The 20,355-nt window shown below is 41.7% G+C and overlaps 1 protein-coding gene across 9 annotated transcripts in view; it reads left to right on the top strand.

Annotated features, from left to right (window-relative positions):
* Positions 1 to 20,355, top strand: part of rbfox1 (RNA binding fox-1 homolog 1) — a 231,109-nt gene that overhangs the window by 120,427 nt on the left and 90,327 nt on the right. For 5 of the 9 annotated variants that reach the window (XR_015107938.1, XM_086170540.1, XM_086170550.1 and 2 more), the window contains exon 1: positions 1,009 to 1,316. The exons of 3 other annotated variants lie outside the window; for them this stretch is intronic. Coding sequence is in view for 4 of the 6 variants with exons in the window: in XM_086170540.1 (XP_086026666.1) it covers positions 1,221 to 1,316 (96 nt within the window). In the remaining 2 variants the exon portion in view is untranslated. Of the gene's footprint in view, positions 1 to 1,008; positions 1,317 to 1,361; positions 1,384 to 20,355 lie in introns of those variants that run through there. One more of the 9 variants, XM_086170548.1, reaches the window with a different exon arrangement.

Raw genomic sequence — 20,355 nt, 5'->3', positions numbered from 1 at the left:
TAATTGACAGTCAAAAAGATGAGGTCATCTTTGTTTTGGCTCTACATCCCGTATACATCTTATGATATATCCTCTTTTCATTTCCTTATTGGATTTTTATTGCTCATATACCCCTTTTGTAATGCTTTTATATTATTATCGTGTCATTACTTTAATTATTTTATATTTTGTGCGCTTGCTAAGCCGCAGGACGAAAACAAAAATCTCACCCCCGTAAATGTAGAATTATTTTTTTGGTTGGATTAAATGGACATAAAATATTTGGTGTCGTCCGTGATGTCATGTTTGGGGCTGAAGACATAAAAAACAAAGGCAGAAGTTTATGATAATAAAGCAAAAGTTCTGGGTATGAAGATGAGGAAGCTTTTTAGAGGAAGAGAGGGAGAGAGTAGGGGAGGAAGAGGAAGAGGCTGCAGTCAGCATCCTTGATCGCCTCCAGTAACACATGTCAAACAACTTCAATTCATCAAGAGGATGAGAGTGGGAGAGAGAGAGCGAGGGAGAAAGAAAGAGAGAGATAGAAAGAGTAAGAGAGATAGAAAGAGAGAGAGAGAGAGAGGGATGGGGAGAGAGGCATCATCATATATTTTTGCATTAAACAGCACATGTACACACACGCAGCTGGACCCCTTGCATATATAGCCATACGGCCGTATACATGCCGACACGCTATGTACACATACAACACCCACACACATTCACACACACATACACACACATATATACACACACAACCAGACAATTTTCTGCCTCCCTCATGCTTCAGCGATCGCAGTCACACACACTGACTGCTGGCTCGCCTCCACACACACACACACACACACACATGCTCACACACACACTGAGTCAGACACACACTCTTGCACACACACACTGCAGCAGAGCTCTCTCTCTCTCTCTCTCTCTCTCTCTCTCTCTCTCTCTCTCTCTCTCTCTCTCTCTCTCCTTGTGTGTGTTTTGTCCCGCCTTCTTTTGAGCAGAAAACACTCGGGTCTCTATCGTACGGGACCGGCTGCTTCCTTTGAAGCTCCATCTTTCTGCTCACTCTCCCTACCAATCATCTTTCTTTTCTTTGCCTCCCTCTATCTCTCCCTCTCCCTCTCTCTCTCTCTCTCTCACTCAGTCACTCACTCTCTCTCCGTCTCTTCACCTCGCCGCTCAGACCGGGCTCGTGTTGCCGGGGTTGAGGGGTTTTGTGTTGTCAGTTTGCGGAGGGGAACATGCAGCATCCCGGAGGAACATGCGTGGCGTTACCCAACGTGGATGCCTGTCCTCCGCTGTCCTGCGCTGCCCTCACCTTCATGTATTTACAGCAGGTGAGTGTGTGACGTGGATCTACCGCCTGCGTGTCTGTTGGAGAAGTGGAGCGGCGCGGAGTTGCTGGTGTGTGTTTATTGGGCAAAATAAGAGAAACACAAACAGTGCGGCGCTCATGCCTGCGTGAGGAGCGTCCACCCCCCCTCCCCACCCCAACCCCCAACCCCCAACCCCCTCCCGCGTGCGTGAAGGTGATGCCGGTGGAATTGAATCCTGGGAAGGATGAGGGGTGTCTAGCACTGCAGGTCGGATGCCTCTCCATCCCGTCCCATCCTGCATGTGTGTGTGTGTGTGTGTGTGTGTTTGTCTCTGTGTGTGTGTGTCCTCCAATAGCAGAAAGTTTAGTTCCATCTCGCGAAACAGGATTCTGTTTTTATACTTCACTGCCTTAAGCGTCTGCTGGCTTTTATTTTCAGACCTGTGTAGAGTGGTGACACTAAAAATACAACAAAAGAAAGAGGAATAGTAATACGGACGCCTTGCACCTGCTGACCCGTTCCGTTTGCCTCGGCAATATGGTCGACCGATATGCTGTTTCCGGGGGCCGATACTCATGGCAAGGGGTGGACCGATAGGTCGGCCCAAAAAGATATATCATCATACGATCAATAATCAGTCGATGGTGGAACCTCACCGTATTGCCATGTTTCTTTATATTTTTTCAAATCCCTCACCTACTTTCATGTCACTATTTGCACCAAAACAGAACAAGAAATATATTTTTTTCTGCTATTGTTTTAATTAACATTTCCCGCAAGATGTTTATTCAAGTGATTTTAAATTGTTTTGGAGATTTTAAAATCTTAGCATCATTTTGTTATATCATGAAATGATGACATTATATCATTGATTATATTGTTGTTGAACCACTGATTTTGTGTTTTATTCAGAAGAAACCCATGGAAACCCCTTATTCTTTGTAAAGGATGATTTCTATTCATAACATAAATCAAAAATTGGAAATCAAAATTTACATGAGCATGAGAGGTAATGAGATATTATTGAGATAGTATTGATCACTTTGATTTATCCGCTCACACCGATGGGGAGGGTTGTTTGGTCGGCTATACCGATGATAATATTTAAAAAGCAGGGATTGTTGGCTGATACTTGAAGCTCGTGTTTATGTTTTTAAATGCGATGAATTACAAATAACCATAACATTATGATGCAGTTACAAATGAAAATTCCCTTTTTTTTTTCCGAACGCCTGGTTTTAACGTGAGCCAATAGAACAAGCAAATTGTTTGAAATTTCAGCAAAGTAAAGATCTTAACATCTGTTGTCTGAGAAATAAGGTACCGTGTCTCCTCTCATTAATAATCATAAAAAGAGTAATGGCTGCATTTATTTATTCTGAAATAACACAGCTAATGATATTTTACATATATAATTATTCCATCTGTGTTCAGAATTCACATGATCCAACCATGACTCTGACTAATGAGTCACCATATGCACATCCACATAAGATCTTACGTCATGCATCCGACTTCCCCACTGGAATTGTCTGAGACTTGACGTGTCTGACGCTCCTCTGTTTTAAATTATCTGATTTCTAGTCATCATATTCTAGGACAATGGGGAACACTTGATTTGCCTGTTCGTAGCATAGATCATAAATAACCCCTCTTCATTCAGTCAGCTCAGCTCTTTTTTTTTTTTTTTTTTGCAAACACCCAGGGTTAAGGGCACGCGTGCGAGTGCAGTCTGAGCAACGTCCATGCTGTCAAATCTCAAATGGGCCTTAATGGTGACTCTATGTGCGGGCATTTTTACAAGGCACTTCTGTAATGTGATTAAAATGAGATTTATTCATACGTACTTGCTGGATTATAGCTTAATCTAAGATGATTGGGGGGGTTAGGTGAGATTTAAAGGACCTGCCAGAGTTTTGGTTTTGATATGGTTAATAATAATAAGCAGATAAATAAAGAGAGATGGCAGCCATATAACTGAAGCCAATGGCAGCAGTCAACACAATTTCAACTAGTATTATGATGACAGTTAAAAGAAAACCTTTGGTGATTTGCAGAGTATTTTTGAACATCAAATGCATCTGGGAAATGTACCAGTTGGGTATTATTAGCGTTTTATCTAAGCAGCTGTGGGTGCACATGCTGTCCGTGCTGTCATTGTTTTTCACATGAAGAGCATAAAAAGTATTAGGCCTGTCAAAGACACCACATTCATCACGTTCCGAAAATGTATAAAATGTTAATATCTGGTCTACAATAAGGCGTCTTATCTAAGTCTTCGAATGGGATCGATTGCGCATAGAGTGTAAAGTGTGTGAGAGACATATGGACTGAGCCGGACCGGGCCATCGGGGAGGGTTCCTGAAAGAGACTGTAAACACTGCAGTAAAGCAGCTACTAAAAGCTACAGTCCAAGATCGGAAATTACCTTGAGTCACAGCGGCGCAGTCACTGCTGGCGAGGCTCCTCTGTCTCTCTTTATGTGATGGACCTTCCGCAATGTTTTCATGTCAACCCCGGTCCATCACTCCGGGGCCGGGAGCTCCAAAAAGGCCGATATTGTCCATTTTCACCAATCCTTGGATCGACACTAGTGGCTTAACAGATGGTTCGTTCACGTTAGCAGCTAGCAGTCAGTAATTAGCGCTCGCCCCTTTATCCGGTCCATTTTATTTATATGCCGTTCAATGTGAACACTTCACATCTCTAGCAGGTCGATTTGTAGAGAAAGTTGGCATGTCGAGCAGTCAGACTGAAACTGTTGAGATTCTGATTGGTTATTTCTATATATATATATATACACAGAGGTGGGCGTGTGTGTATATCTATATGTATATATATACATATATATATATATATATATGTATATATATTCTGCAGCCCTCAGTGCAGGATAAGCAGTGCAGAAAATTATTGAATATATATATTCATATATACATGTAATACAGTGTTATCACCGAAGGCGTCGTGTGCACTAAGTTCATGTGCTGTATGGCCCGCCCCTAAATAATTGTTTCGTAATGTCCACATTGATTTTTCTTCTCATAATTGTCCTCTTTTGCTCCTCTGTTCGTCTTTCGCTCCGAGTTTGTAAAGAAAGACGCCTGCGAGTGATTCTATGGATTTACGAGCGGCATTGTCTGACTAAAGGGAATGGAAATGAGCTTTGAGGGGAGAGTATTTGCACCCTGCGGGCGCTTCTTCATGTGTCTCAGTCATTATAGCAGCAAATCAATCATCTAATGGAATATATCCCAGTAGATGGCGCTGCACTCTTATGCATCCGTCATGTGATTTCTCATACACTGATGTGAATAAAAACAAATTAAAAAAAAAAAGAGTAAAAACCAAAGAGCAGTGATTATAATAATTCAAAAATACATATGTAATCATGTAGCGACTTCTGCAAAGCATAACCAGATGTTCAGGATTGTCAAGAACATATGAGTGTTGAAGTTTGACCTTCTTGTTCACACTCAAAGGGAGGATCTTGAAATTCTGCACAGTAGAGCTCAGTTCGAGATGCTCATCTCCCGCCTCTCCTCCTCTTCTTCTGTTCGGTCAAACAGGAAAATTGCACTTGCAGACTGAGAAAATGACCCATTATACTGTGAAAACAGTGCTGAAAAGTAACACTCGTAATTAAACGATAAATCGTCCGATCGATTCGGGGAGAATCGTGACGTAACGTGACGGCAATCCCTGCAATAAGCTTGCGCACATAAATAAAAGTATATTTTCACATACATGAAACTACATTAAAATCCAATCTAGATAATTTCAATGAATTGAAACACGCAATCTATTTCTGTATGCGATGAAACACCGCCGTGTTGTCGACATACCGTATATGGCTACATCTCCTGTAATATAGAAGGATATATCCATTTACATGTCCATACGGGGTCCGACAGGAAATTCCTACTATAAGAAAAAGCGCAGGAGCAATGTTCAGTACTACGGTGAAATAAGAACCCAACGCAGTGCCGGGCTCATGATGGGAGTCACTAAAAATGGCGAGCTGGAGTTACTACCTCACATTTTGAATTGCATTGCACTGACAATGCCTGGATGTGATGAAAGCGAGCTTCAGCAAACCGGATTTGACAGATTTGATGGTGGTGGTGCTGGCGGTGGTCGGGGCATCCAAGTGCTGGAGATGGAAGAAAAACCACCTCGGTGATTTGATTTTATCAGACACTCGAAACTTACTAAGTGCGCATTAGATTGGTGCTGAGAACGGACTTTAGAGTGAAGGAGGAGACTTCCTGTGTCCAGCAGCTCGGGCTGCGAAATGAATACGCGCTAATTCAATAGCTCTATTGATGAAGAGGGTCGTATTTGAGGGATGTCGAGGAAGGATTGCAGAAATGGGGAAAGTTCAAAATGAAAAAAAAAAACGTTGGTTTTATTCGATTTAACACAACCCTGGTCTCATTGTATTTACAAGTCGGAGACGGCCGATGGAGAGCTGCCTGTAAAGCGGACAACAAGTTCCAGGCATCAATTCCGAAAATGGAAAATGGTCTCCATGTACAGAGTGCTTTCACACCTCGCCGTTTCAAAGGGCTTTGCACTGGTTTAAATTCACCCATTCACACACCGATGGAGGCGATGCTGCCGTGCGAGGCCCTAACCGGGCCAGAAACCGGGGGGGTCCAGTGTCTTACCAGAGGACACTTCGGCATGCAGACAGTTAGAGCAGGGAATTGAACCAGCCTTCAGACTGGACACCCGTATTAGCAACTAAGCTAATGGAGGAACCACGTTTTCATTAAAGAAAGTCACTGGTGGGCTCGTGATGAATCCCACTTGGCTCCAGCGCTCATCTGATGGTAGAACAAGCGGTATAGATCATGGATCAATGACTGCAAGTCATTGATTCCCAAGAAATGTTGTTTAACAATACCAGCTGGCAAGCAACACTATACCGTTCATTATCACAAATAAATCCAGGTTTGGTATACATTAGATTGTTGTAAACCAACAGAAGGTCAGGAGGGCTCAAATCTGGTTTCCACAAATGCACCAATATTATCTATTTGAGGGCCAGGAAGTAACCGAGTATGTGAAACAAGTCTCAACGGCCGGAAATTGCCTAAACTGTGAAACGAGGCGCGTGCGGCGGCCAAATTAACCAAAGTGTTGTCTTGAGTGACATCTCGGGGCCATGAAATAATCAAAGCGGGGACAAGAGATATATCTCTTGGATAGAAATCGATCAAAGTGTCGGGGCAACTGATACATTTAGCCGGTAAATCAAAGTGAGGAAACAAACTGTAAAGCTTGTGGCCATAAACTAATTAAAGGGTGGGAACGAGTTTTGGCCGATGGCGGGAAAGAGTCCCGCCCGCAACTGCAACACCATCAATAACGGCACGGGCACAGGACTCAAAAATGGTATTCTGATGGAAACGCTGCGGAGGACGATGTATTAATCACTAACAACACCTTCCCTGTGAGGCGCAACCCTTTGAATAACCGGCACGAAACGCCACGTTCCCTCCCTTTGACTTGAACTTTTTCTTTTTTTTCTTCTTTGTGCAGTCGGTGTTGCTGCGCACGCGGTATGTTTTTTGACCCAGTTTCCCATCACGTTGGCATGGCGGGACTTCTTCTGCTCGCGCATTCGGAAAGCCGAGAGAGGCGGCGAGTTAGTAGAATTGAAAGTGTGACCGAGTAGGAGCCTGAAGTGAGGAATATTTTAGCGGCGCCTGAGGATGAAAGAGCTAAATGACGAGCAGAGAAAATGGCTTCTGCAATCCGACAATTTGTCATTAAGCAACTTTCCTCCATTAGTCTCGTTCCTTTATCTGGCTCTTTCATCCTGCGCTACAAGCTGCAAGTGTGTGTGTGTGTGTGTGTGTGTGTGTGTGTGCGTGTGTGTGAGCAAGAGGGAGTTTTTGTTTTCAGATGGTGATGTTTAAGTATTTTAAATTTTACTAATATGTTGGTGTGTTATGCATATGTGTGTGTCTGCTTGTGTTTGTGTATGTCCATGTGTGCGTGTGTGTGTGTGTGTGTGTGTGTGTGTATGTGTGTGTCTTTGCCTTGCCTACATAAGAAATCTGGGTCTTTGAAGATATATATAGTCAAGCCATGTAAGACATTTTGAATACATCTGAGGACCTTTGGGGATTGTGTGTGTGTGTGTGTGTGTGTGTGTGTCTGTGTGTGTGTGTGCATACATGCGTGTTTGCACCAGGTGTTCCTCATGTAATGAAGACATAAATTTAATGCGGATAATTACTCGGGAGGGTTAAGGCTGGTTAAGGTAGTTAAGGTGACATTTCCTCTGGTGACAGGAAGAAGGACTTGGTGACATTAAAACATTTAGATATCCACCAAACTTTAAATTTTGATAAATATCACAATATGTATGTTTATAGTATTTTCTAAGTTCTTGAGCAGAATTTTTCTTAATGTCTTACCTTTTTTTGGACAAAATTGTGATTTTTAAGGTGGTTAAAACACTTTAAGATAATATGTTCCTACACAGATGTTATGAATATTATACTTTTTGCAAATATTTCAGGCAAATGTATATAATAAATAAAAATCTGAAAAAAAAAAATCTAATTTTAATCTTTTTTTTTTTTTTTTTGCTGAATGATCCTGGTCATTTCTTAATGAATTTATCGATTGAAAATTCATTTGTTCACACGATTTAGGATTCTCAAAATACTTTCTCGACTAGATACTTTCTCGGCTGTTCACTCTCCAATTTTGAAAATAAAATACAGTGAAAATGCAATTTACTAAAAAAAAAAAAAAAAAAAAAAAAACGACATTAGACAAGTTGTGAGGTAAGTTTGTTTTAGATATAACAACAACAACAAAAAATACATGGATAGAAAAAAGAATAAAGAATAAATCAACAAAAATGTATTACCTCATGCAATTAAAAGATGGCCTTTGTGTGTGTATGTGTGTGTATGTGTGTGTATGTGTGTGTATGTGTGTGTGTGTGCGTGGCCGGGGGGGGTTGGTGCTCTACATGTATATTTTCTGCCTGTTGCTCACCCTTTGACAACTCCTTCGATTTGAGGGGAAACACATCTAATGTTCTTTGCGCTGAGATCAATAGTCAATCAAAAGAACATGTAAAAGAGTGGATTAATTATGCAGGGAGTCAATCACCTACACACACCACATCTGGGAGTGCGTTCATGCATGCATGCATGCGTGTGTGTGTGCGTGTGTGTGTGTGAGAGAGAGAGACAGAGAGAGAGAGAATAAGAGAGAGCGCCTGTCCCAATTTTAATCTTTTTTTATTAAATTTCCCAACATTAAAACTCCGCGAGCTCCCGATGTAGGATCTCCGGGTTGGAATCGTCTTCAAGTGCTTCAGCGAACCATTGAAAGAAGCGTTTCCAGAAGGAGATGACACTCAGGTTCTGATGGAAATATAAATATTTAAATGCCAATTTCTGATTTGTTTGCCTAGTTTTTAATCATGTGGATCCGAATAGCGATCCTGAGGTCTATTAGGTTCTTTGAGTGAACAGCAAATAGTTCCTCCCGCGGGAAGTCACGGAGGAATCGTCATATCCAACTGGGTTCCTTAAAAATGATGTCGTTTTTAGGAGCTTCCTGTGAGTTGATCTCGCCGAAAAGATTGTCTTAATCTTCGATTTGGGAATTTGAACTGTCGAGAGCTTCACGTGACCCTTGGCCACGGGTTTTTAGCAAAACCGTCAATCAAAAGATAAAACATGTAAAGGAGTGGATTAATGATGCAGGGAGTCAATCACGTACACACATCGGAAAATAGTCAGGAGTCACTTGATGTTTCAAAAAATATCTCAGAGTTAATTGACACTTCTGAGATTTTACGTAAAATAAATACGTTGTTTTGAGAAAAATAAGATGCAAACACAAACATACACACACACACACACACACATAAGTATATATGTAAACATATCCAGTATAGATATTAGCACCTCTATTATTTCTTGTCTCATAAAGTCATTTTTTTCTGTTGTTTTTTTTTTAAAAACCTTACTCCCTCACTTGTTCTATTTTTCATACAATTTTTTCAGTCATTTTACTAATAATCAACTAACACAACAAATCCTTAATTGTTTAATATAATTCTATTTGCATCTCTACCCACATTCTCCCTAACAGATTGTCTTTCTATTGGTTTAAATGTAACATCGACACATAATTTCTATAGAAAATCAAATTAATTCTAATTTGATAGTCATACTATTTACTAAAACTTATTGAAATAATAATAATAATAATAGTGATAATAACATTTATTATTATCATTATTATTAATATTATCAGCATTATTATAATAATAGAAATAATATGATTATAAGCTTTCCTACTGTTTGAATTTCTTCATTATAAGCACAACAAAAACTGAAGTAAGTTGCCTTTGGCCTATTTCTCTGTTCTTTCTTTTTTAATCCTGTTTCTTCATCCTTTCCCTTCATAACTCTCTCTCTTTCTCTCTTTCTCTCTCACCCTTTCCATCTTCCACTCCATTCATCCGTGGCTTGCCAGCGCGTTGTTACAGGAACGGAGCCGCGGACTGCACAAGTGTGTGTTTGAGTCTGTGTGTATGTGCATGTGCATGTGCGTGTCTGTGCGTGTGTGTGTGTCTGTGCTGTCATTGCGCTAACACACACGCACTCACAGATACCCATGCACTTACACACCGACACACACACAGTGCGAGATATATATTTGCTGTATAATTTCATTTGGAAATACAAATGTCAAATTAGATATCTGCTGAAAAGCTACTTCAGATTATGTGCAATAATCTCATCACTCTGTCCCCGAACCACCCCGGTTTTTGTATTTTAACACGAGATGCTGCCAGAATTCTTCATTTTGTCATTATACTTCCACAAAACAGGGAGGGCAAATCACCTTTTTGTCTTTGCGCCTGCCTCCCGCGACCTTCGGGGAAGCATCCGCAACCTGTCAGGAATGCCTCTTTGTCTTAAAACGCCACATATATCACAATAACAGCGTATAAAAAGTCCTCCGTGAAGCTGAAACCCGGATCGCACTTTACAAGTTGATTTGATTTTGACCTCCGCCGGGTCACCCATGGCGACCGGGGTGAGCTGCTGATGACTGACAGACAATTTCCTGCTACTTTGGCCAAAAATGAAGGAGCGAGAAATAACTTTGCCTGTAATTATTGATGTTTTACCTGAAAATATTCAAAAATAGACATTGGATGCTTGTTCTATTCTGACGTGATGGTTGCATGTTGCATGCTCGGTCGCTCTCTATGTGACCGACTGTGAAAAGCCCACAGCTGTCATTGGCTGACTGCAAAATAATGAGCCAATGAATGAATGCTCTTGTAATGACGATAAGGTTTGACCTGCTGGGTATAAAAGGAAATGATCTTCTTATAAAAAAAGACAATGATAAATACCCGCCCCAAACACTGCCATGAATAAGAAGGAAACAAGTCTAATAAGAATTATTTTCTCGCACTTTGCCTGGAGCCTCGGTCCACAGGGCGAGGGGGTCCTTGAATCTGTCGGACATGTTGGAAGTTATTCGGAGTTTTCTTGCTCGCAGAACTGATTCAGGATCCCAATAAGTCTGCTAATGTCCAAAGTGTGTGTGTGTGTTTTTTTTTTTTTTTTTTTTTTTCCATCTGAACCCATGTGCGTGTTTAATCTTCCTTTTATTTGGCTACAAAAGGCGTCCGGGGTGATTGTTATCCCACACCTGTCCCCGATCCTTTGCCACATAAAGACTTTTTGTTCGCGGACCATTTCGATGCAAAATACACATCTGCGCCGCCACAGCCATGTCGGACCCGAAGCGACTTTCCTACAGTAAACAGAGTGTGATGGGACTGCAGAGTGACGACAACTTAGAGCCAAAGGTGTTTTCACGGCTTTTACTCCCGCTGAATGTAATGTGCAGGTACGCAGGTGGCTGCGCAAACTGCGCCTTCATAACCGTGTTATTGCCAGTTGCTTTTTTGATTGTCACGTGGAAGCTTCTTTCGTTTGGCAGTAAACCACTTTTGGATCGCGTAAGTTAAAACGCTTGTTCGTGGGGAAGGAAGATTTGTCTTCTAATGATAGTTATAACTGTTTTAATTAACTTTCTTGGAAGGGGGGGGTGCACGTTTCCAAAAAGTAACTGTAATCAAAAGTGACAAGTTGCAATCTAATTAATATGAAAGACAAAAAAAAAAATACAATTCTTACCCAATTAGTAATAATTGTGTTTTTCTTAATGTCTCGGTTAAAATCATATCATAGATATTTGTAAATTGGTAAGAAATTAACTGAAATCATCAAGAATGTGCGCTGGAAAGATGAAAGATATTAAAAAAATGATAATTCAGATAATCATTATGTGTCTGTGGAGGTTCTCATGGTGAATTCTTGTCAAAATCTTCTTGTCGTGGCAACCGGACTTGAATTTCTTCACTTGAAGACTTTTCACCCCTCATCCGAAAGACATCTTTGGTTTCTTCTCGGTTGAAGGGTGAAAAGTCCAGTTGCCATGACGAGAAGACTTGACCAAGAATAATGTCAGGGCTCATCGGCGGTGCGGTGGCCAACACTCGCGGCAAGAAACTTCCGGGTTCAAATCCGGCAGGAGGTCTTCGGCTCGGAGTCTTGGGTTTCCGATGAAATCGTCCCACGGTCAGAGAAAAATGCCAGAGGCTCATTGGAGGTGGTTGTATGTCTATATGAGGCTTGTCAATATTTGTAAGTCTCTAAAAAATAATATTCATTTGTACAGTGGTCCCTTAAGATATGAATCTAATTTGTTCTAGAAGTGGTTTCGTATGTTGATTTAAGATAAGATAAACTTTATTGATCCCCAAAGGGGAAATTCCTTTGTCACAGCAGCATAACAGTTATGTCAAAAAAAAAGGAAAATAAAAATGAATGTAAATATAAATAGGAGATAGCAGGACATTTTTTTTCCACGAATAAATATACGGCAGATAATCTTAAATGAATAAATGAACGAAGGAGATCCGTGTACCGTACATACTATTTGGACCAACTGGCTAAGGGATGCTGGAATATGCAATTCACAAGAAGCGGCGGCGTTATGAAGCAAAATATGGGAGCTCGCTTGGCGCTCACCGTGAGAATTTAGAATTTTGATTTTCTTGCTCATGTATTCAAGTCATGACATTTTTTTTGTATTTCAAGGATAAAATTTGCTGAAATTGTGCTTCGTATCTCAAGGGGCCGCTATTCTTTATTGATCCCTCGTGGTGACCCTTGACCTCTCGCCCAATCACAGGCTCCACCCACCTGTCGACCCTGCAGGATAAACATTATAGATAATGAATTAATGAATAGTTTGGACCAAAGGGATCATATATATATATATGTATTTGTATATGCACCCTTTTGCGCTGAGTGCAGGATAACGGGTTTAGATGATGAATATATAAATGAACATAGTTCGGTAAAAGATTGTATTCAACATTTAGAGTGACTCAAATACACACTTACGCACATCCGCGCCTGCACACTTCCAGGTAGCAGGTGTTGATAAAACTAAGACTTTTATTTTGGAGGTCAGGACCCGGGAAGTTTGAGAAGCCCAACTTCTAGTCGTCTCATTACTCGATCGGGATGTTGAACAAACAGAATGAGAGATTAATGGAGAAAAATCCTAAAAAGAACATCCTTCTAGTTCTGCCTTGAATTGCGACGGCGTCTTCCATCCTGAGAGCCGCAGTCATTCTCTCCAGGGGCGGAACCAAAGCACTTTTAATCCGCCCTTTGAAAAAGAACTTCCTCTCAACAAATGCTCACTTTCACCTGCGACAACATGCGGCTGTGTGAAAGTCACACAGCCCCTTTGAGGTGCAGAGGCGTCGGAGGTTTTCCTTCCTGAACACACTCTCTGTGCTGCATTCAAAAGAAGAAGAAGAAGAAGAGGAAGAAGAAGAAGAAGAAGAAGAAGAAGAACTCTCAGACGCGACCATTTTCATGTTTCCGAACAATAGAAGTTTTCAAGTATATAGATGCTATACATTAACATTCTACCTGCTGAAACATTTATATAGGCGCCAACGATGCAGTCGTCTGTTTATATATACACTAAAAGTACATATATATGTATATATAAATATCTGTCTGTGTGGGTGAGTGTGTGGAGGTGAATGTATGAATGCGTTTCCTTTAAGTCCCCAAGCTTTCAGTTAGTCATTTTTCTACTTAAAAAAAAAAAATTCTATATATTTAGTAATTATTTTCAAATTTATTAAGTTACTCATTTTGGGTGGATAATTATAAATGATGTGGAAAAAAAATATCTTTTTTAAGTTAATTGGAAAACGAACTTACATTTTTTTTGTTCTAATATAATACCTGAAAACTAAAAATAATTCATCATATTTGAAATTATCCGCAAAAAATGAATGAACAGTTTAATGATAATGCAGCCCCCCGATATATATATATATATATGTATTTTTTTGCCTGTCTTGATAAAGGCCTTTGAACAGTAGCTCTCTGATTGGAAGTAGTGATCATGTTTTTTTGCCCGTTTCTGGAAATGGCTCTACTTTATTTGCTGTGCGATCCAATTCTGTGTGAAGTCATACAAGCTTTTCATCGCATTTCAAATCATGTAGTTTCCATGCCGACCCGCGTACAACCGGGTGAATGGCAGGTCAGTCAAACCAAACTGATAGACCTACAGCGCCCTTTGTGTTCTAGAAGTCATCCTTGACTCGAGACCGCAATACAATTTTTTGCTTCCAAATGCAGACTGACACGTTTTCCTCTCAGGATATATTCTGTACAGCCCTGCGGACATTTGTTCCGGCGTTCTTCTTTTACTAAGTCTTTCAAGATCCCCATTTTTTTTACCTCAGTTCGAGGGAAATATGTGAACAGGAAACAAATTAAAACTTTTTATACCGAACGTGTTTTGTGCTACATCCGTCTGCTATTACTGCGTGAATGGCCACTTCAGAGACAACAACAACACTTGTGAGACAAAGAGCCGGGGAATATTGGGAGCTTTGCAAAATTACGAGTCGTTTCCTCCGCAAATGGCTTTTGTTATTTGTCTCTATTTCATTTGTAATTTGTGTCAGCGGTGCCGTTAGCATACGCTGACTACTACATCGCCAACCAGCAGCCCTTTCGGCCCCCGAGGGTCTTGAGGGCCGGGATTTTGTCCCATTTGGGCATCCAGCTGTGAGTGTGAACATCTGTAGTGTCTGGCGACACGTCGCCGGACCGACATCCCAAAAGACGGAGTGAGAGACAAATGCCGTTTCCTGGCGGAACTGATGAATCAAAGCAGAACGTCACGTTAAGGACATAAAAATAGAGAAGCTCTGGTTTATAGATAGAAAGGAAATAAAATGGAAAAAAAAAGAAAACTTTCAGTTGTCATACATAGTTGTGAGGGTTTCTCATGCAAACCTTTTGCGGATTAAACATTAAGATGGAGTCCAAGTGATTGAATCATGTGGAGGTGATGGTCTAACACAGTGATCCCCAACGCCCGGCTCACGGGCCGATACTGGTCCGTGGATCAATTGGGACCGGGCCGCCCGAGAAATAATCAATTATTTCCGTCGTATTTATTATCTGAGTCTTGACAATCTTTATTTGAACAAATCTTTGATTTTGAAAAATGACCGGAATCTCTCGGTTACATCTCCGTCACTTAAGCGAAAAATGTAACCCATGAGTTGGCAAAATTAGTAAAAAACAGAAATCGGACGGAAAGTTTCTTTCCGAAGGGGAAAAGGTCTAGTAAAGAAACAGAAGAAAAGCCTACAACTTCCAAGAAAAAGAAAGATTTTAACAGACAATACCCTGGAGTTCTACTTGATATGTGGATTTATTGGAACAGGTGATTCCCACAGGCCGAGCCGCTCTGCATAACATGCAGCAATGAGGGAATGAAGCCTTCGTTAAACACATGTTATGTTGTTGGCGCGATGTTACGAGGAAGCTGCTAATAGAGTTGCATATGAGTACACAGTGGATTCACATATATATACGTATATATACGTATGATATATACTCTTGTCGTTACCAAAAAAAGAAATGAAAATCTCAGACAATATTCGATAATTCTCATCGTTTCCCAAGAAACCGCGACGGGGGAGTGAACCGCCGACGGCAGTCCCTTCCGTAACCAGTTTTGTTGGCGTCTGCGTGGCCCTTCCTTCACATTTGACATCATCTTCGTCACATCGGCATCAGTTTAAAATCAGTTGGCTTTTAAAACAGCCGGATTTCCGTATTAACTCCGGTGGCCATTTTCTCTGTTTTCGAAATGCATTTCTCGGCCTTAAAATATGGCGAAAGGTCTGATCTGAGAAGAAAATGAATCTCTCCTTCTTCGTCGGTTGCTTCGACCGTAATAGAAGATTAAGAGCAGACGATTTCTGACATTTATTGTTAACGAAGAACCATCTTATCATTGCGTTAATTACATTTCCCAGGCGGCATGATTAGCGTTCAGCCTCACAGGAAGGTGCCCGGTTTGATTCCGACATGTTTCCCTCGTGGATTCCTTCTGCTTCTCCTGTTTCCTCCCGCTGTCCAAAAACACCCAATGGGTTCGTTGGAGACCCTAAATTGCCCAAATGAGTGAGTGAATGGTTATTTGTCTCAGTAGGATGTGTGAATGCATTAGTGAACGGCTGCATGTCTGTCACGTGAATGGTTTTTTGTCTTTATATTAAATGTGAATGAGAGGGTGAATGGTTTTATGTCTCTGTAAGCGGCCCAGCCAATCCAGGATTAACCTCGCCTCTCACCCAATGACGGCTCGGATAAGCTCCAGCTGGGATAGGCTACCCTCGGCGCAGGCCAAGGGTTATAGACAATGAACGAATGAATTACACAAATTACGTTTCCCCTCCAGTGCCGTCAAACTCAGCCTCCTTCTGAACTGATCACATTTACCCGCAGTCGCCGTTAAGTCTAAAATCAAATAAAAACCGTTAAGGACCAAAGTATTCCAGTTGATGTTTGCAGCGTCTAATTAATCAGGCTCGGGGTTCGAGTGTTGAGAAACCGAAATGAATGGCGCTAATCAGAACGCCGCTCCTCCACCGAGTGACGGCGCTGGAAGGTCGAGGCAAATCAAGGTCGCGTTTTTTGCCGAATTACCCCCGTCTGTTCGTTCACATGGAAACAAGTTCTCTCTGGCGCTGAAACTCGCTGAAAAAATATTCACACAATTAAAAGCTCCCCAGCCGTTCAAAAAATAGGGCCGTCCTCCATTTCTGTTTATTTTTTATTCATAAATTCTTTTCAGACACGATGAATTCCTCTGACAGTAACTGGAATACCAAATGAATAAGTAATCAAGTGTTTGGATGGAATTTTTCAGGTAATTCGGGTTCATCTCAGGGCTGCGTTTTCACCAAATGCTGCTTTGCAAAGGATGCTTTTAAAGCCAGACCTCCATCTGACGTCTAGTTGGAGAGGGTCGTCCTGAGTCCTTCGCCGAGCCGCCGGGTCGTTTCGGGGCGAAAGACAGAAGCGCTATAAAAAAAAATAGTCAGGTCTTTTAAGAGGCGGAGTGACGCATGTGTCAGGTCGCCATGGTGACATGACACAGGAAGCTGCGAATTGATGAGAACAGTATTAAACTGTATTAAAAGGATAATATAAAAATATCAAAAAATATCCTGCTTCACGTCCAATTAGTTCCTTTTGACCGCAGGGCGAGAGCCGTGCAAGTGTGTGTTCCGGGTTTCGGACCTTCGGCTGTGCGGAGCTGCGAAAACACATCTTCTGTTTTATTTTTTCTTCACCGAACGCAGATCGGTGACCTTCGGGGTCAACGGCGGGTCAGTCGAGCCGAGACGACAAAAAACCCACAGCTCCCGCTTGTGTTCGGGGTGTCACATTTTAATTGGGCCGACACCGCCGTCCGCTCGACGGCCTTGCGGATGCAGATCGGCGGTGAGATTTTTTTTCCCCTCGTCAGGATCTACCGGCCAGGCGTCTCTGCGCAGGGCGCTATTATCCAGGGCAGTGGGGCTGCTGACTGTCAGCACACTGCTGGGCTCTGACCTCAGTCGGCCTTTTACACACTCATACATCACACTGTCACATTGGGTTAGGCCCGGTTTGTCGAGGTGTGGATTTCAGCTGATTGAGGCAGAGGTGGTGAAACCTTCCAGTCCACTCAGGATTCTGTTCAATGGAGGATTCAAGGCTGGCAGAGCAGAAGCATGAAAGTAAACTACAGTGGAAATCACTATTTGTGTTCTTTAAACAGGCTGGGTATACTCCTGTCAGTGCAAAATACTCGGATACATATATTTATTTTGATGCGGTCCTGTGACCCCAGGGGGTCAACCAAAGGTCATCTTGTTTCCAACACTCAGGGATTTTTTTTCTGGATATTTTTTGAGGCCATTTTAGGGGGCCGTCGGTTGCGCTGTCTTTTTAAAGGATATTTCTGGCCCTGGCGTCGACATTTTTTATTTCATTTTCTCAATTTGGGATTTCACACGCTGTGAATCATCAGCGGGCCCGCTTTCCCGCATGCTGGTCTCCACCGCGGCTTCTAGTTTTGAGTTTCGTCCCAGAGTGTCGGTGCGATGCGCCTGAGAAAAGCCCCTCGACCGGCGCGACGCTGCGTCTGACGCTGGAAACCCCTCGCCGCTAGCCAAGTTCCCCTAGGGCAACACGTTGAGGAGGCAGTGGGTTTTTTATATTTGAATATCAGGTACAAATAACTTCAAATAGATACATATATCAATACATTTTGTTTATAAATATAATTGCCATGTTGAAATCCTATTTTTTCATATTGTTTTTGTTCTATTTTCATCTCATAATTTTAAAATTCCATTTGTTTATCCATCTATTTATCCATCTATTTACACATTCATGTGTTTATATATGTATATATATATATATGTATTTATGAATGTAGTTATATGTGTTTGATGCTCATCTTTTTACTTATTTATCTATCTAACTATATATTTTTTCATCATTCGTAGTACCGATTATTTATTTATTTATTTATTTTATTTAATATTTATTAATTTATTAATCCACCTAGCTGTGTTTTATACATACAAACATACATACATACATACAACCCATAATCAAAATAACACATAATTTACATGTTTACTCTAGCATTGTTTGAATCTAAGCTTGCCAGGAGAGAGTTAAACAACATTTCCTTGCGAGCTAATTTCAAGTCCTCTTATGGGAGTAGCTTTTTCTGTGTTATGATCGGCCATCTTTATGAGCTGTGTGGGACGTTGAAGAGTTCTCTCTTCATCCGGCTCTTCATATCTCATTAGCTTCATTTCATTGACAAGTTTGTCAGAGGAAACATGAGCCGCAGCCTCTCGCGGCTTGTCTTCATCGCCGCGTCTTCATCCCTCGGCCGCGGTTCTGGTCAAATGTTTCGACTTTTATTACCTTCCCGTTGCATGAAAAAAAAAGGGTTTTTTTTTTTTGCCGGCGCAGCAGAAAAAGGGAAGAAACGCACCGGCTGCAGGTCGTTTCCCGACTGCATGAATTTAAAATAGAAACATTTAAATGAACCCAAAAAGCACTTCATCTCATTCTGCTGAGGAGTTAGCGAGCTGCGGCGGCAAAGTGGGGTCTCAACCCGACCGTCGCCAGGCGTCATGGGATGGGCCGTACAAATGGAATTTAAAAAAAGAAAATGTGTTTGGATGAAATACTTGTCATTTGTTTGCTTTAAGGAAGCTCACCTGCTGCTTGCAGGAAAAGGATGAAACCACACAATTACCGGCTCCCTTAAAGATAAGCAAAAAAAAAACACATAGCAGCGGCTCAGTCGGAAGAGCTGGTTGGCGGTTCGATCCTCCTGGCTGCATGCCGAAGTGGTCATCGGCTTGCATAACAGCTCGTGTGTGTGTGTGTGTGTGTGTGTGTGTGTGTGTGTGAGAACGGGTGAATGTAGTCCAGTGCTTTAAAACTGCAAGGTGGTGACGCACTAAATAGTACTTGGATCTGAAAGATATCCCTTGATATAAAAGGAAAGGAAGTGAAAATGAGCAAAAGAAATCGTCTCAACATCGGCAGGAAGTGATGTCACATCAATCACAGTGTAGAAACATTCTTTAAAAATTTAAATAATCCATTTATCATTATTATTGTGTTTTTTAAAAAGGCCAAAACAACAGCGGTAAATAGAAAAAACCTGCTGCGGCCACTCCTCCCGAGCAGCGGGTCTCACCGCCGTGCCATTTGCTGCGTCGGGGCCCGGGAGGGTTTAAGGGGCCCCCGGTTTACGGCCCCCGGAAGATGCTCGCCGCCGCGTTTGTTGCCTGTTATCTCTGCGTTTGAAAGCCACAGTAAAGCATCGCCGCGGATCCTCTGCAGTCTCCTCGGCTCCCTCGCTTTGATTGCAGATGAGTTTTTCTTCATCGTAGATAAAGAGCGTGGGATGCGGTAAAGCCTCTGAAGATATTTCATGATTTATTGCTCCATATTTGACCTATAGCTTGACAGGAGCAGGTGTCCCGGACTTAAAGGAGATAAATAAGGGTGACTTTTTTGGGAGTTTGCGGAACTATAGGGAAGAACAACAACAACAACAACAACAATAACATATTGGCCTCCTGCTTCTGATCCAAGAGGATGAAAAGGAGCTGATTAACTAGCATTTATGCTAAAAACTGCTATCTCCTTCTATCTTTGCATCATGTTTTGGTTTTTTAAGGAAATCGCAAAACCAACGGATGGATCTTAATTTTTCCAATATTAGTCAATATCTTGATCATTATAATTCCTGCTTACTTGTTTGTTAAAATGCGTTGTGCCCACTTGCCTGTATGTCTGCGCGTTGCAAATATATGTGTGTGTATGTGTGTGTGTGTGTGCGCGCGCATGTGCTCAGGCGCAAAGGCAGGACAACCGCAGGTTTGCTCTTTTCACTGGATTTTCAAAAAGAAGACAAACACACAATATTATCTCTTATTTTTAACCTTGTGTTTCACCCGCAAATGATGGGGGAAGCGCGCGAAGAAGAGAGTCGGGGAGAGATAACGGAGGAGCGAAGCGGGTAGAGATGAAGAAATGGGGGTGGGCGGGCGGCTGCGGCG

This window comes from Fistularia commersonii, chromosome 23, assembly GCF_037954325.1.
Source record: "Fistularia commersonii isolate RoL2024-O1a breed Wild chromosome 23, RoL_Fcom_v1.0, whole genome shotgun sequence".
In the NCBI taxonomy this organism is placed as follows: domain Eukaryota; kingdom Metazoa; phylum Chordata; class Actinopteri; order Syngnathiformes; family Fistulariidae; genus Fistularia; species Fistularia commersonii.
This window is presented reverse-complemented; position numbering and strand designations above follow the sequence as displayed.